Below are 14,112 nucleotides of genomic sequence, written 5' to 3'. Positions count from 1 at the left end.
AGTATCAATGATTAACTCAACTCTCAACAGAGAATGCAGATACTGACTGTACTCTGGCGAAGCGAGTACAAATCTGTTCAGTGTATACTAACTTAGCTACTTCATAAGAAACATTAAGAAATGACCTCCAGGGTGGATTCATCTTCAAGTCAACACAGCTTTTCCTTTTGATACCTCTGGAAATGCAACCTTCAAGATACTGTAACTGCTTTTTTTCTCTCCAGATAAAGAAAATAAGAGGCTTTAGAAATTTAAAATTTCATTTTCTTTGGCTTGAATGTATTTTACGATAGGAATACAGATTATATCAATTATTTGATCCATGTGAAAATCTGAACTGGTTTTAGGGAAAGCTTTGAAAGCTACTTTCTTCTGTGAAAAGTAGGCAACATTACCACTTACTTGTTCTTTTCAGACCAGCTCTATTTAGAAATTGCTGCTTACTTGGTGTACATTTAATAGTGAGGTCTCATTTAAGAGAAACTATAGTTGATTACACCCACAGAATGCTATCATCAGGGAAAATTTTTCCATGTAAGAACCTCAGAAACTGCCCAGCTCTCACAGTGCCCTTAGAAACATTAATCAAAACACATAAAAAAAAAAAAAAGGAAGGCATAAATGACAGTAAATCAAGAACTTATGATTTTTAAACAGACATTTTATTGATGCTGTTCATCTACTCTGCTCCTGTTCTACTTTGTCCTTTCTGCTCCAGAAACCATATCGATTGCAGCCTTTTATTTTTCTTCTCTCCCCCACCCCCCCTTAAAACACAGACACTCAATCTCAGTTTTTTAGTACAACATGCTCTATTTCCCCGAGGATACAATCCGGCCTTAGTCTGAGTTCTCAAAATGAGCGAACAGGAGGTATGCACATTCACTAAACATATCCTGGAGGGTCAATATTACCAGCAAACTGCTGAGACCTAGGGACAGACTGTGTCAAAGCAACATGGAGCTAACTAGGTGTGCTAATGTGGCATATGCAGCCTTGTCAATGCCTTAGCTCTCCGCTACAGACCTTGTTAAACGAGGGTGACCATAGCTACAGGCCATCAGATGACCTCCAGGCAAATCTGGTACAAAAGACATGGCTGCCTTCCAGGATTATATCGCAGCTTTGGAGACAGCAGGAAAGCTCCAGTCCACCAAGAGCCAAGGGGAGAAGCTTTAAACTCCCATTAGTTGTATGTCACAGAGCACTCTGCTGTATAAGTGAAATGAACAATTCAGCAGAAAAACAGAAGGTACAGTTTAACTGGGGATAGAAGATAAAGTATCCTAAATCACTTCAGTAGTAGGTCCAGCATCTGGAGAGAGCAGATGGAGATAGATCATGAGGTGGTGGAACTGGGAAACAAAAATGACAAGAGGTAAGAGTAGAGCTCACATCATTATCTCTCAGCAACGGTCGTGGAACAGGAAATGATCACAGTGAGAGTAAGGCATTGGCAGAGCCTCTCCTGGAATTGGCTTCTCTGTCCTTGCTCTCTGCACAGCCTTAACCAGCACCTTTTCTTCCAGCAGCTCCAACCCTAGCATCATGATCCTTATCGGTCCCTTCCAACTTGACATATTTTAAGATTCTATGATCATCTATGCCCTATCCATCACCTTCTGGTCTTATGGTGTCCATACAGTGGCTGGATAACATTCAACTTTTCAGGATGTACTCCATGACTCTCAAGTTTGAGAATGGATGTGTTAATGTATCTGCAATACCCAAGTCTCTGAAAGAAACTACTCAGCACCAATTATTCGAGAAAAAAAAAAAAAACCAAACAAAAACAACCCCAAAAGATTGCGTTGAGCTTTCCCAAATTAGTTTCCACTAAAGTATCTTATGGTTTGTTACTCTTCCTCCAGTAGAAAAAGCCATCTCTTAGAAAAGAAAATAACAATATTTTTTTTTTAATTTTAAAAACTTTCAGTATACTGGAAAGAAAATACTCTTCCTGCTGCTGAGCTTGTCAGAATGTCACTTTGACATCTTACAGAATTATTTCTTCTCTGAGTCTAGTAAAATGATAAAAAGATATAGCTTTCCTACAGGCAAAATCTGTGATATTTACCTGAGGCATGTTGGACTCCAAAGTGAGCAAAAATACTGAGACACAGTCCCCGTTTGCCACCTCTGACAGGCAGGACAAGGTAAAGTGTCATTTCTTGGCTCCAGAGACTGAAGACAGAGTATCTTCTTGATATATTTTTATTATTGATTGAAATAATCATAAGTAAAATTCCATAGTGCCTTACTGCTGATGTACTTTGCAGACAGCCTGCTAGCTCTAGGTAAAGATATGACACGTATTTCTTAACAGAAATGTATTTTTACATGTGAATATATATGTCAGTCACAAACAAAGTCTTCAGGATACATTCAAACAAGGCAGGAATGACTGCATAATAAAATACAATAGGACATTGATGATATCAATTTATGTGGTCATGCAGAATAAAAATGCCTACATATCTATAGCAACAATTTAACGAACGTAGAATTTTTACAGTACAATATATCTGGAGAATAAATTAGTATTTTACTTCAAAGATTAGTATGTTGCTGAAATCTCTGTAAACCTCATTTGGCAAAAGATCTGCTTGTGTTAGAGTCCAATATTGATTGGTTATTTTTTTTCTAAAGTTAAGATTATACACCCAAATACCCCAGCAGCATTAATACATTACCATGATTTATATAAGGCACTGAATAATAAATCCAACAAATAAATTCACCCTCTTGTTACTTTAGTGTTACACTACAAAGCAGCAAAAGGATTAGAGTAGCACTTTAGTGTATCCCACTATAGAATCTTCCTTGTCCAATTCACTTCATATACAGCCTAAAAATAATTAAACCTCAGAGTAAAGGACACAATCCCCAAAACAGTGGAGCGGAAAATCCAGGAACACATTCAGACCCCAGCACACTTGTGTGAAAAGACCTGTCCGGAAGAAGGAGATGAAATCAGCTACATGGATAGCAATAATTTCCATGAAGACCAGAAAAACAAGAAACAAAGCAGTTTCTAGTAGGATGTAGAAAGTGAATGTCTCTTACTCTTGCAGTCCCACTCACTGCTGCTTTCACTCAAAGCTCTCCAATATGTTAGTCTGGAGCAAGCCCTATCTCCAGCATGACTAAAACCTCAGTAACTATCCAAGGGAAAGGTATGATCTCCAGTAAGCGTACTGCATTCACAGGACAAAAATGTTGGGAACAGGGGTTTTTTGGCTTATATTGTCCATATGCACACTTATACTGCAGACTTGCACAAGATGATGAAGAAATTTTTGCCTCAGTGGAACTCAGTGTGGCACACACAACTTGGTCATCTCTTTAAAATGCTGGCCTCAACACTAAAGTATGCACTACTAAGGAGCTTTGACAGAGAAAAGTTAATAGAATGATAAAAAGGCATCTTTCTTACTTAGATTGATCCATTGAAAGGATGTCCCACAAATCAGCTGAGTTTCTCCAGGAATCCTGGTGATTGCAGTATCATGACCTCCTAAAACACAGTTTTGTCCTAATATATGTCATCTATAAGAGGGCTTCTAGAGTAGTTCTTGAGGACTGATAAGCTTTGACAACTAGGTCTTCGAATTTGCATTATAAAGGGAGCGGGAAAAAAATCAGGAGGCAAGAGCTTGGCAAAAACAGTATCATTGCAAGTCTTATAAGTGCCAACCCAGGAGCGCCAGACGATCCAGTTTTGAACTACTGTATAAATTATACACATCACCACATCTAACATCCCTGATTGAGCAACAAGCCCACAGAGATCAGATTGCTCTATCACAGCTGCAGCGACAAGAGGTGAAGGAGCTGAGGAACTCAAACTCTATGATACTTTCAATCTCCTTACTTGGAAGAGACCACACAAATGCCAGAACCATTTGACTAAACCGAGCAATTAAAAAAGCCTCATTGACTCGTAAGTAGCGGTAACTGTCAAGGGAAAGGGAAAGGGAAAGGGAAAGGGAAAGGGAAAGGGAAAGGGAAAGGGAAAGGGAAAGGGAAAGGGAAAGGGAAAGGGAAAGGGAAAGGGAAAGGGAAAGGGAAAGGGAAAGGGAAAGGGAAAGGGAAAGGAAAGGGAAAGGGAAAGGGAAAGGGAAAGGAAAGGGAAAGGGAAAGGAAAGGGAAAGGGAAAGGGAAAGGGAAAGGGAAAGGGAAGGGGAAAAGAAGTAAACTAGACTACAATAAGCTCTTCAGGTTTTAGCTTCCTATTAAATATTTTTTCCTACCTTCCAGGTAAGATTCATGAAGATTTTCTTCTCATCAGATGCTGTGGAAAAAAGACAACTCCAGTAGTGCTTAAGAGAAGCTAGCTACCCATAGCATGAATACTATGACAAAGAAAAAGATTTCTCAGTGGTTCACCTCAACCTTACAGCCTTGGGAGGATCGAATGATCTCGGATCTCAAAGAAGATGAGGATAGAGAGGGACAAACAACAACCCTCTCTTCTCATGATCACTAGAAACCTCATCTGAAGGGAAAGTGTGCAAACCATATACTGACCTCTGAGCCCACTGCTACAAAAAGTCATAGTGAGTCTGCCTTGATGACAAGTGTATTCTTGAGAATCAGAAGTATAACTTCTGCATCTTACTAAGCAGAAAAAAAGCTCTTGCCTACCTCAAGCATGCTATATTGTCCAAGAAGAAACTGAATTTTCAACAGGCTGGGGAAAAAAAAAAAAAGCCCACTGACACTTCATCTGGTGCTCCTTTTTTGCTTAGTGTCTGAATGTAGTTCAGACAGACTGTTTCTCTGGGATATGCTGCTTACTGTGGCACACAAAACAGGCGTAACTGTCCAACTGGCCCCTACAAGTGGAGCAGCTCTGGAAGTCTGGCACAGGAGTCAAGGGAATGGTAATGCTGAAAAAAAGTTCTACAAATGGATAGCAGAGAAACAGGAGGAAAACTTCAGGAAAAGTTGAAAGAAATTAAAATAAAGAGCTATGATCTAGTTGCAAACAACATCTGCCCAGTTTAATGACTGACAAGAACTGAAAGCACAAGATACAAAATATCCCTTACAGCAAAAGTAGTTGTATGAGAGAGGATTAAGACGACTGTTATTTAAATACTCAATAAGTAAAGGAAATCATAACTCTAATCTCCAGTCTTTACCATATATACAGTCATGATGTAAGCATAAAATTCACAGATCAAATGGGTAAAGTCTTAAAAAGAGCCTTTCTGACAAAGCAGCCTACCAGCCAGACTCACAAGCAGGCTTAAGCTATAAATGCTCTGTATAAAGATTACACACATATTTTACATTTTTAGAGTGACAAACCTTTACACATAGAAGTTCTAAGACTAAGTTTTTACAAAGAATTTAAGATGCCACAGAAGAATGGCTACTATAAAATATATTTTACTAAATAAGTTTACTGTTCTAAAAGGTCAACACATTTTCCCAGTATGTGAACAGTTTATTTCATTTTACTTATTACACAAGTACACACTGAGGTAAATGTTTCATAAATACATATATTTTTAAAAAATATAAAATTATTCTACCACTTATCTCTTCAGCCATACTTCATATATATTTTTAATTCTCTCTTATTACTTCAATGCTAGATATGTCTAAGTGCATACTGCTGCAGCAGCAACATTACCATTTTCCATCTGGGAAGCCAACAGTGAACTCGTTAGTGAGCCTGAGCTCTACTCAGGAAATGATCATCCAGTTATCACACTTCATTTAAAATAATTCAACTTATTGTTCAGTTTAAAAATATCACCTGTATTGGTTGGTAAGGCTTTTGTTTTGTCAGCCAGAGATACAGTTAAACTCACAGCCCTGCTAAGTATTTTCTACCTCACAAATCTTTTTGTTCCAAGCCTGTTTCTTGCATGTCATACCTCTGTTTGTCTTATTATCATCCTATATTAAATTACAAATTCAGGGCAAAGACTAGCCCTGACAATTTGATAAGAAGTAACATGATGATTTCAAATGTCTTCTAAGTAAGTCTGTGATAAAAAGGATAAATATTTTTCATGTAAAAACCTCATACAAAAAAAAAGGAATTTTGATTTTTCAAGAATTTAATTGATTCTTTGAAAGATTAAACTTTTCAAACATAACTCATGATCACCAGCATAAGAAAAAGTTCTCACAATAACTTTTCATAAGCACTGGATTGTAATACACACATATTTCAATTTTAAAAGAATTGTAAATATAATTTAATGTAACCTGAAATATATACACAGATACTTACAGAAAACATGGTCAAAACCATTTCAGTTTCAATTCTGAATGCTTTTTGAAATAAGCCCCCAAACAGTTCTGTATCACGAAAGAAAATTCCTTACCGAAACAGCAGTAATCTTCAAAGAATCTACTGTAGAATGTGTGAAAAGGTACCACAAGACAGGTCCAATTTCTCCTGTAATAAATCCTTGTGAATGGCAAGAGAGAGTAGTGCAAACATTTTCAATGATCTTTGCTGCCAAATGGTTCACTATCCGGTCTTCCTATACAAAGGAGAGGAAAGGAAAACTCACATGCAAATGTTTCTAATGTTTCTGATCTTATTTTTAAACTACTGTCAATGTCTATGCTTTATTCCATGTATATTGTCTTAGTGTGGTTTCTTAATTTTGATACTTGCCAAAGTCATTTCATAGGACAACTCAACTTGTGACAAAGTTATGTTTACAGATCCTGCTTCCCTCCACTTTCTCTTCTACTGCAAAGACAATTTAATACCAGTATAATTTAACGCAAAATCTTTCACTCCTGAATGGTCATCCTAAATTAAATGTAGTCACTAAAAATGAAAAGGTTTTGTTACGTTAGAGGCATTCCATGATCAGGGTTTTATGAATGAATGTCTGTATATCAAAGCTCATCACTACAACAGGCTCTGAATAGCAAGATTATGAGATATAGTTACATTAGTAAAAATAAAATTAATTACATTAAACCCTCTTTATTCAGAAAAGCCAACAAGCACCTGAGTAAAGAAAAAGCCTTCTTGAAAGCCAAGTTATTCCATAACTCCCTTCTCTTCCACTTCTGAAACAGACAATCCTGAGCAATTTTTAAGATAAACCATTGGATCCCATGTACTATACCAATTTCCACAGGGGATTCCAAATCCTTCATATTTTTAATACTAATAAAATAATTTTATCTGCAAAATCATTTGTGGAAAGCCACTGCATGTGTTGCTTTAATATCTAAATAAGACTATTCATACTACAATGTCTCCATGGAATAAAAACCATCATGTCAGAATAATCACGAGCCATCAGCACATCATGAACATCACATGGTGGCAGTTCTTTCTCAAGAAAACTGTTACTGACACCACTGGAAGCTTAACTTAATACAGATCACTTAAAAGCAGAGTCTCTACTTTCTCTCTCTCTTCTTCCCCTCACCTCCTTTCTTTAGTATCTCTCTCTCTTTTTTTTTTTTTTTTTTTTTTTTTCCCTTCACTCTGCTTTCACTTAAAAGCAGAGTCTTTACCTTAACAGAACTGTAAGATTCATTGCTGGTGCTTTTTTGGCTGTGCATTGCCTCGCCCTACCTCAATCCTTAACTATGAATAAGTGTATTCTTTCAACAATGTCTTAAATGGTGTTCTTGAGTTCAGCAAGAGTGAATTTTAATATAAGAAGGACAACCAATTTAATTTGTGAAGCCTACCTCATAGCCTGACTTCACAAATAATTCATCATAATATCTAATTGATTTCTTTCTTAAACTAATCTCCACATTATCCTACTAACCTTTGGATTTCTGACATTTATCTTCACAATCGGAACCACCAACAACTGTGAGCAATGATAATGAAACCTTTCAGAAAGCAGTACAAAAGCCTTCCAGAAGGGGAGAACTTATACTTCATTAAAAATATATTCAACATCCACTCTTCTTTCTACTGACAGGTATTCTAAAATATAGACACTGATGTAGAAATAGTTGGAAACTCAAGTATAGCGCTGTTAAAAAAAACCACCTGTATTTATCATTATCATGCTAATCCTTCCTGTTCTCCCAAAGAACTGCAGCTGTACTCAAAATACTTAAAAGAAACACCAAAGCCAATTCTCATCTAAACCAGTTACACTCTTTTATAAAACTCTACTGATTTCTGTGGTCTTCCTTCTGATTTACAGCCATGAAACCAATGAGGACTTAGGCTTCTCTGTTTTTACAGCTTTTATTACTGCAATATATTGTATCATTTCAACGTATTAAAGACCTAAATGCATAAATACACATAGACGTTCACCAAAATTTTCTCAAAACTTTTTATAAATAATGTTAATATTTAATATTTTTCTGTGAATTATACTTCTGAATTTCAGTCCTTTTCTTTTTTTGTACAGTTAAGTTAAAAATACATGGATTTATCAAACTGACTATATGCATTTAAAATCTAATCCATAATTGAAATGTTAATAGTCAAGTTAAATCTCTTTTATATATGAAGTGATTACTAGGAATGCCAATTGGGATGCCACTGCTACTTTAAGCTGGCAGAAACAATAAATACACTATAATTCCATTAATAAATCATAATCAAAGCATTATGCATCAGATAATAGTTATTATGAATGTTAACAATTTTCCAGATGCAATTACAGCTTTTCTTCGCAAAATTTGGTCCTGAAGATGTGGGTTTTTTTCCTTTCAGTCACTGCTGAGATGGGTTATGCCCTGTGCAAGATAGTCCTGGTACTTTCGCTATAAAAAGGTCATGTATTGTCACAGTGCTCTAAAAACTCAATGAGGCTGTCAGAGTAATTCCATTTGCTGCCACCTGAGATTGTTCATCTCAGCTCCTCTGGGATCTATTCCTAAGCAGTGTCTAATTGTACCATTTTCTGCTTAATTAGCTCTCTGGAAGGGAAGTCGGACCTAAACTAATATTTTGCCTCCTAACTAAAGGATTCATCCTGTCATATTACCAGGACATAAGCTATGTTAGTGAACAGAAATGGATCTTCAAGATTTAAATTTCATAAGAAGTTTCATGTAGCTGTTAACCTCCGTCCATATCACGAACTGCATCAAATCTACATTTATGAATAGAACTGTACCAAAATGAAGCATGTACTCTACTTTCACTGGGTTTAGATTTCAAATAGGTTTATAAAATGTGCTTAAAGATAAAGCTCCTACTTTTCAGTCATGTGGAACAGTTGCATATTTATCTGTTTCCAGTTAAAGTCATGAACACTTAGTGAAAATGAGCTGATTGAGAAAGCAAATACCAAAAGGGTAAATAGATGTAAAGTGCTAAAAGAGAACTTCTTTTAGTCAAGTCTTTCTATTCCTGAAAAAAAAAAAAAAGCAAATTAAAGTCATCAAAGAATTTACCTTCATTTTTGGAATACTAGACCTACTGGATATTTTTATTGATTGTTAAAAACTTAACAATGCACTGGAAGTTTTGGAGGCACTGAAGATGCACTCACTATGCTAACCAACATACTACCTAAAAATAGCATAATTTCATTTAAAGGTCAAGATAAAATATTTTATGATCTCTTCATATTATACTGTGTATAGATACATACAATTAAGTAAAAGCATAATACTGACAAAGAAACATTGGAAAAGCTGAAAGATTCAGAAAGTAACACTGTATTCCATCATTATTCTGAATCAACTTCCATACACTTCTTCCTTTCATCTAAAAAGACAGAATAAAAAGAAACTACAAACATAAATTAATGAAGTACAGCTGTATCATCCTAAGCATTCATGATTATAAGAATTAAATCTTAATTTGGCAACAATTCACAGTATAAAGCCTTCACAAAGAAAGAGGAACATGTAGAAATAAAAATTTTAAATAACTTTTGTGGGAAAAAAAATAATCTGTCAGTAAACTAGAGAATTAATATCTAAAGAAGAAATTAAAGTGATAAAGTATATGATTCAGACCATTACTTTTATAATATAGGCAATTCTGTTAGTAAACTAAAAAACTGATGTCTAAAGAAGAAATTTAAGTGGTAATGTGTATGATTCAGATCACTTTTATACTATAGGCAATTTTGTCAGTAAACTAGAAAACTGATACCTAAAGAAGAAATAAAAGTGAGAATATATATGATTCAGACTATCAGTATAGGCTGTCCTATACTTTCTGAGCAAATAGTTATTTTATTCTCCTCTTCTCCAAATTCTCCTTTCTCCTCCAAATTCACTGTAAAGGAACTGCTTTGGCTAAGGATATACGTTAGAAAACATACTGCCCTGTATTATATATTGGCAATCATTTTTTAAACTTATCTTTTATTATTACAATTCTTCACCAGTTCAGAACCAAAACTCTCAGTCTTATATCTCACTCCTTTATAAAGGAAGAAGTCCATATGAAAGAGGGAAATGTATACTGTACTGGCAAGCTCTAATCTATTAAAAAATCTTGCTTACACAGTACCTTGCACATCCAAGAGAGAGAACATTATCCTTTGTAACCTTGTTCACTATTTCTGATTCAAATACATTCTCCATGTGTCATGCTTTAAAATGAGAGGATTACACACATTCTAAAAGCCATATACAGCTAATTAGCTACAGCTGTATATATTAATTTATCCATGAAAGTGTATTGCCTATATTTTTTTTCCCGGTTCTATGAAGTTATTACTAAACTTGTATATAATTGTTTACCTTATATTTAGACACCATTTGTAAGCAGAAATGGACAGATACCAAGCACCTGAAACCTTTTTCAATGGTTCCTCTCTGCTTTCACACAGGAAGACTTAAAAGGAAGCTTGCACACAGTTTCTGACTCTGCTATCTAGTTTCAGTGAAGGACGGTGTCAAAGCAACATAATCCAGACCAAATCGGACAAGAAAAATTATAAGAGGCATCAAAAAGTAGTTTGGGTATGGGAAAGATTATTAGTTCTAAGATGACTGTCAGAAAAAATTGTTTAAAAGGAGGATCTGAAGGAAGGGAGGGGAAAACATAAGGGAGAAAACAGTGAAAGCAGAAAGATGAGAGGATTGACTGGAACATAAGTGTGAAGGGGGGCAAACGTAAAGCAGAAACTACAGCTGAGATTTCACTTAGTTAAGATTAGGCTGAATGTGTTAATGAAAAGCCAAAAAAAAAAAAAAAAGCATGCAGAATCAATGAGGAGATTCAAATAAGAGAGAGGATGATACATTTGAGGTGAAGTAGACAAGGGTAACTTTAGTAAAGTTTTGAATAAAGTAAAATGGATGAAAGGAAAAGGGTAGCCACATTAGCATTAGATACTTAATATTAAATAACAATATCCTTTCTGAAACAAAGATTTCATGACTACACAACACAAGAGCTGTAAAAACTAAGCACTTTAGCTGTAGAAGTCAGGACCCTGCTATCTTAGAGACTGAACACAAATATTTGAAAGTTAAAATTAGACACAAACAGATGCCTGAAACAGGCATTTTGTCTCACTGTTGGAAACAGTTGATGGAAAAGATTAGTAAATAGATATTGTAGTATTTACTACATTGGTTCTGGCAGACTGCAATATTATACCATTACCAAACATGTCAAATTGGGCTTATCATTTACTTATTTATGAGTGTACCAATTTCTTTATTTTGACACATCATTGAATGTGCCTGTTCTTTGCCTGAGTTGAAAATCAACTTCTATCTCTAGGTAACAACACTGAAGTGCAGGAAACCTGAACTTGTGATCTCCTAGAGATAAAAGACTTTCCCAATCTTCTACTCCATCGTCCTAAAACTCCTTTCACCTGTGTGTGGAAACGACACTACCTGCATTTTCTGAACATTTTGTTCTTTTACAGGCAAACAAAATGGACACACACATACTTTAAACTCCTTCCTGATCTACTGTTCTGTTTCAGGGGCAATTCTGCTCTGCTAATGATGAATCTTATAAAACTCCAGAGATCCAAGTACACTTCAGAGTAGTTGGTAATGAAACTGAAGAACAGCAAATTTACTTTACAAAACTCAAAGCAATATAAACTATAGTATTGAATGACATAAGTGTGTTTTATTTTCTTTAATTCTTATTAAATACATCAAAGAAAGCTTCTTAACTGTCAATAGAAACTACAAGTAATTATTTATGATGCATATACTTAACACACTGTGGTAATTCAAATTTATTACAAAAGGTTAGTTTGCCATTTTCATAAATACTGAGACCATATACAAATATTAACTCCAGAAAACATACTTATTTAATTAAATAAGCTTAGAACATTTAAAATAAATCTATGATTTAATTAAATTTAATTGTCATTTCTTAATTACTAATGTAAGAATGCAAAGCTTATGTAATAAATCGTTACATCACTGAAATGTATTGAATAAACAACAGACTACAGGCTACAAGTGTAAAATAAAGAAATACAGCAGCTAAGATCTTAAGTTACAGTCAAAGAACACTAAGCACAGTGAAGGCAAATTGAGATGATATTTTAAGTATTTTCACATCCAGTGCTTTACTAGTCCAAGCAATAAAATCTACACAGAACCTCATTTTAGTTTAAAGTGACAATTTAAAGAAAATCTAGATTGTTCACTTTAACTATTTCTATTATCTCCTGTTTCACAGCAGGAGGGGGGGCAGGAAGTATCATTTATATGCTCACCTACCACACCTGCATATCAGCCACTAAACATTGTGAGCCACTCACTGCCCAGAAAAAGTAGCTCTGTGCCTGCTACCAGAGCAATGCAAAGTTGACTCATAAAAAAAAAAAAAAAAAAAAAAAAGACCAAAACCCCACACATAAAACACCTGGCTCAATAACTTATTTTATATCTGATTATTCTTTCCTTAAAAAAAAACAACTCTTGCAAACAGATGTCTAACGATAATATGATTTTAACTATCTACTTTTAGATACGGCAATATCATTTTCCAAGAAAGATGGGTGGCTGGTAAAATTATGGAGGATACGAGGAGGATTACTACAAGACAGGAGGAAAAAGGTAGCAAAAGAAATTGTAAAAGTTAATAATAGTGGGTGGTAAGTTTATATCTCCATTTCCATATGTTGTAAAGTACTTTACATATTCATGGATATTTTTGATTCCTCAGATGGTGCTGTTCTGGAAAGTTGACGCTGCTAACAACTGAGACAAAGCAATTTGTATTAGTATATTTGCACCATACTCATACCAACAAGCACGAATACTTAAACTCCATTGCAAGCTTCAAGCATCTTCACAAATGGAAAGCGTAGAAATGCATGGGTGTTCTTGGTTAGCCTAGACATAATTTTAAATTTACACTTAATTAAACTGGGAAATCTACTTCCATTGTGTTATTTTTTCAAGAAAAATTTATCAAGGTAAATTATTTAGAAAATTTTGACGTTTCAGGACTAAGAAGTGATATTATTCTACAGAAATAAATTAGCGTCTTACAGATGTCTTGATTTAGTTTCTATACACTGAATATTCAGAAATAGCAAGTCTTACTAAATTTAGAATTACATAGCTTCTCACCGATGTGCCTTAGAATGACATCTTACTCTAATTTATGAGCTGGAAATAGTCCACAATACACAGTTGTTGTTCTTGATCACCTGAAGGTTTGAAGATGTTAAAATGCATCTAGACTTTTCCTCTATTAATCACAATCTGTAGCAATAAAGACCTCAAAAAAAGAAGAAAAAAAGGTATTTCTCTTGCTTTCCCCCCTCCAGCAACCGCTGACATGTTTTCTGCCTTGAGCTTTGCCTTGGGCAAAAATAAAGTCAAGTGGTCTCATATAAACAGTAAATGCCAACCCTCTACTCAATTCTTTTCCATTTTACAAATTGGAACTATATGCATGTTTTTCTTCCCTTCTTCTAACACAGCACAGTCATCACAAAGAAAAATGAAGAATACAGCATAGCACAGGTACAAGAATAAAACCAATTACTACTTTTTGTCCTCAAAAGAATGCTAATAGCCCTGTACAATAATGCAGTTTTCAAAAACTGTACATCAGTTGCTTCAAAACAGAAAGTAAATCTTGTTCAAATATACACTTTACAAAAATCAGATTGCAAGAGGACACTACAAAGTGTCAGAACATTTCTCAAGAGAAAGCCATAACATTAATAAATTCCAAACTTA

General features: G+C 34.9%; 1 protein-coding gene across 1 annotated transcript in view; it reads right to left on the bottom strand.

The window, feature by feature from the left end:
• The window catches only part of ULK4 (unc-51 like kinase 4), a gene marked incomplete at both ends in the record, with an annotated part of 260,007 nt that overhangs the window by 192,130 nt on the left and 53,765 nt on the right, over positions 1-14,112 (bottom strand). Inside the window, one exon of the mRNA XM_082499551.1 lies at positions 6,348-6,509. Within this exon, the coding sequence (XP_082355677.1) occupies positions 6,348-6,509 (162 nt within the window). The remainder of the gene's footprint in view (positions 1-6,347; positions 6,510-14,112) is intronic.

Source organism: Vanellus vanellus (assembly GCF_965231255.1).
Source record: "Vanellus vanellus genome assembly, chromosome: 2".
Lineage (NCBI taxonomy): Eukaryota > Metazoa > Chordata > Aves > Charadriiformes > Charadriidae > Vanellus > Vanellus vanellus.
This window is presented reverse-complemented; position numbering and strand designations above follow the sequence as displayed.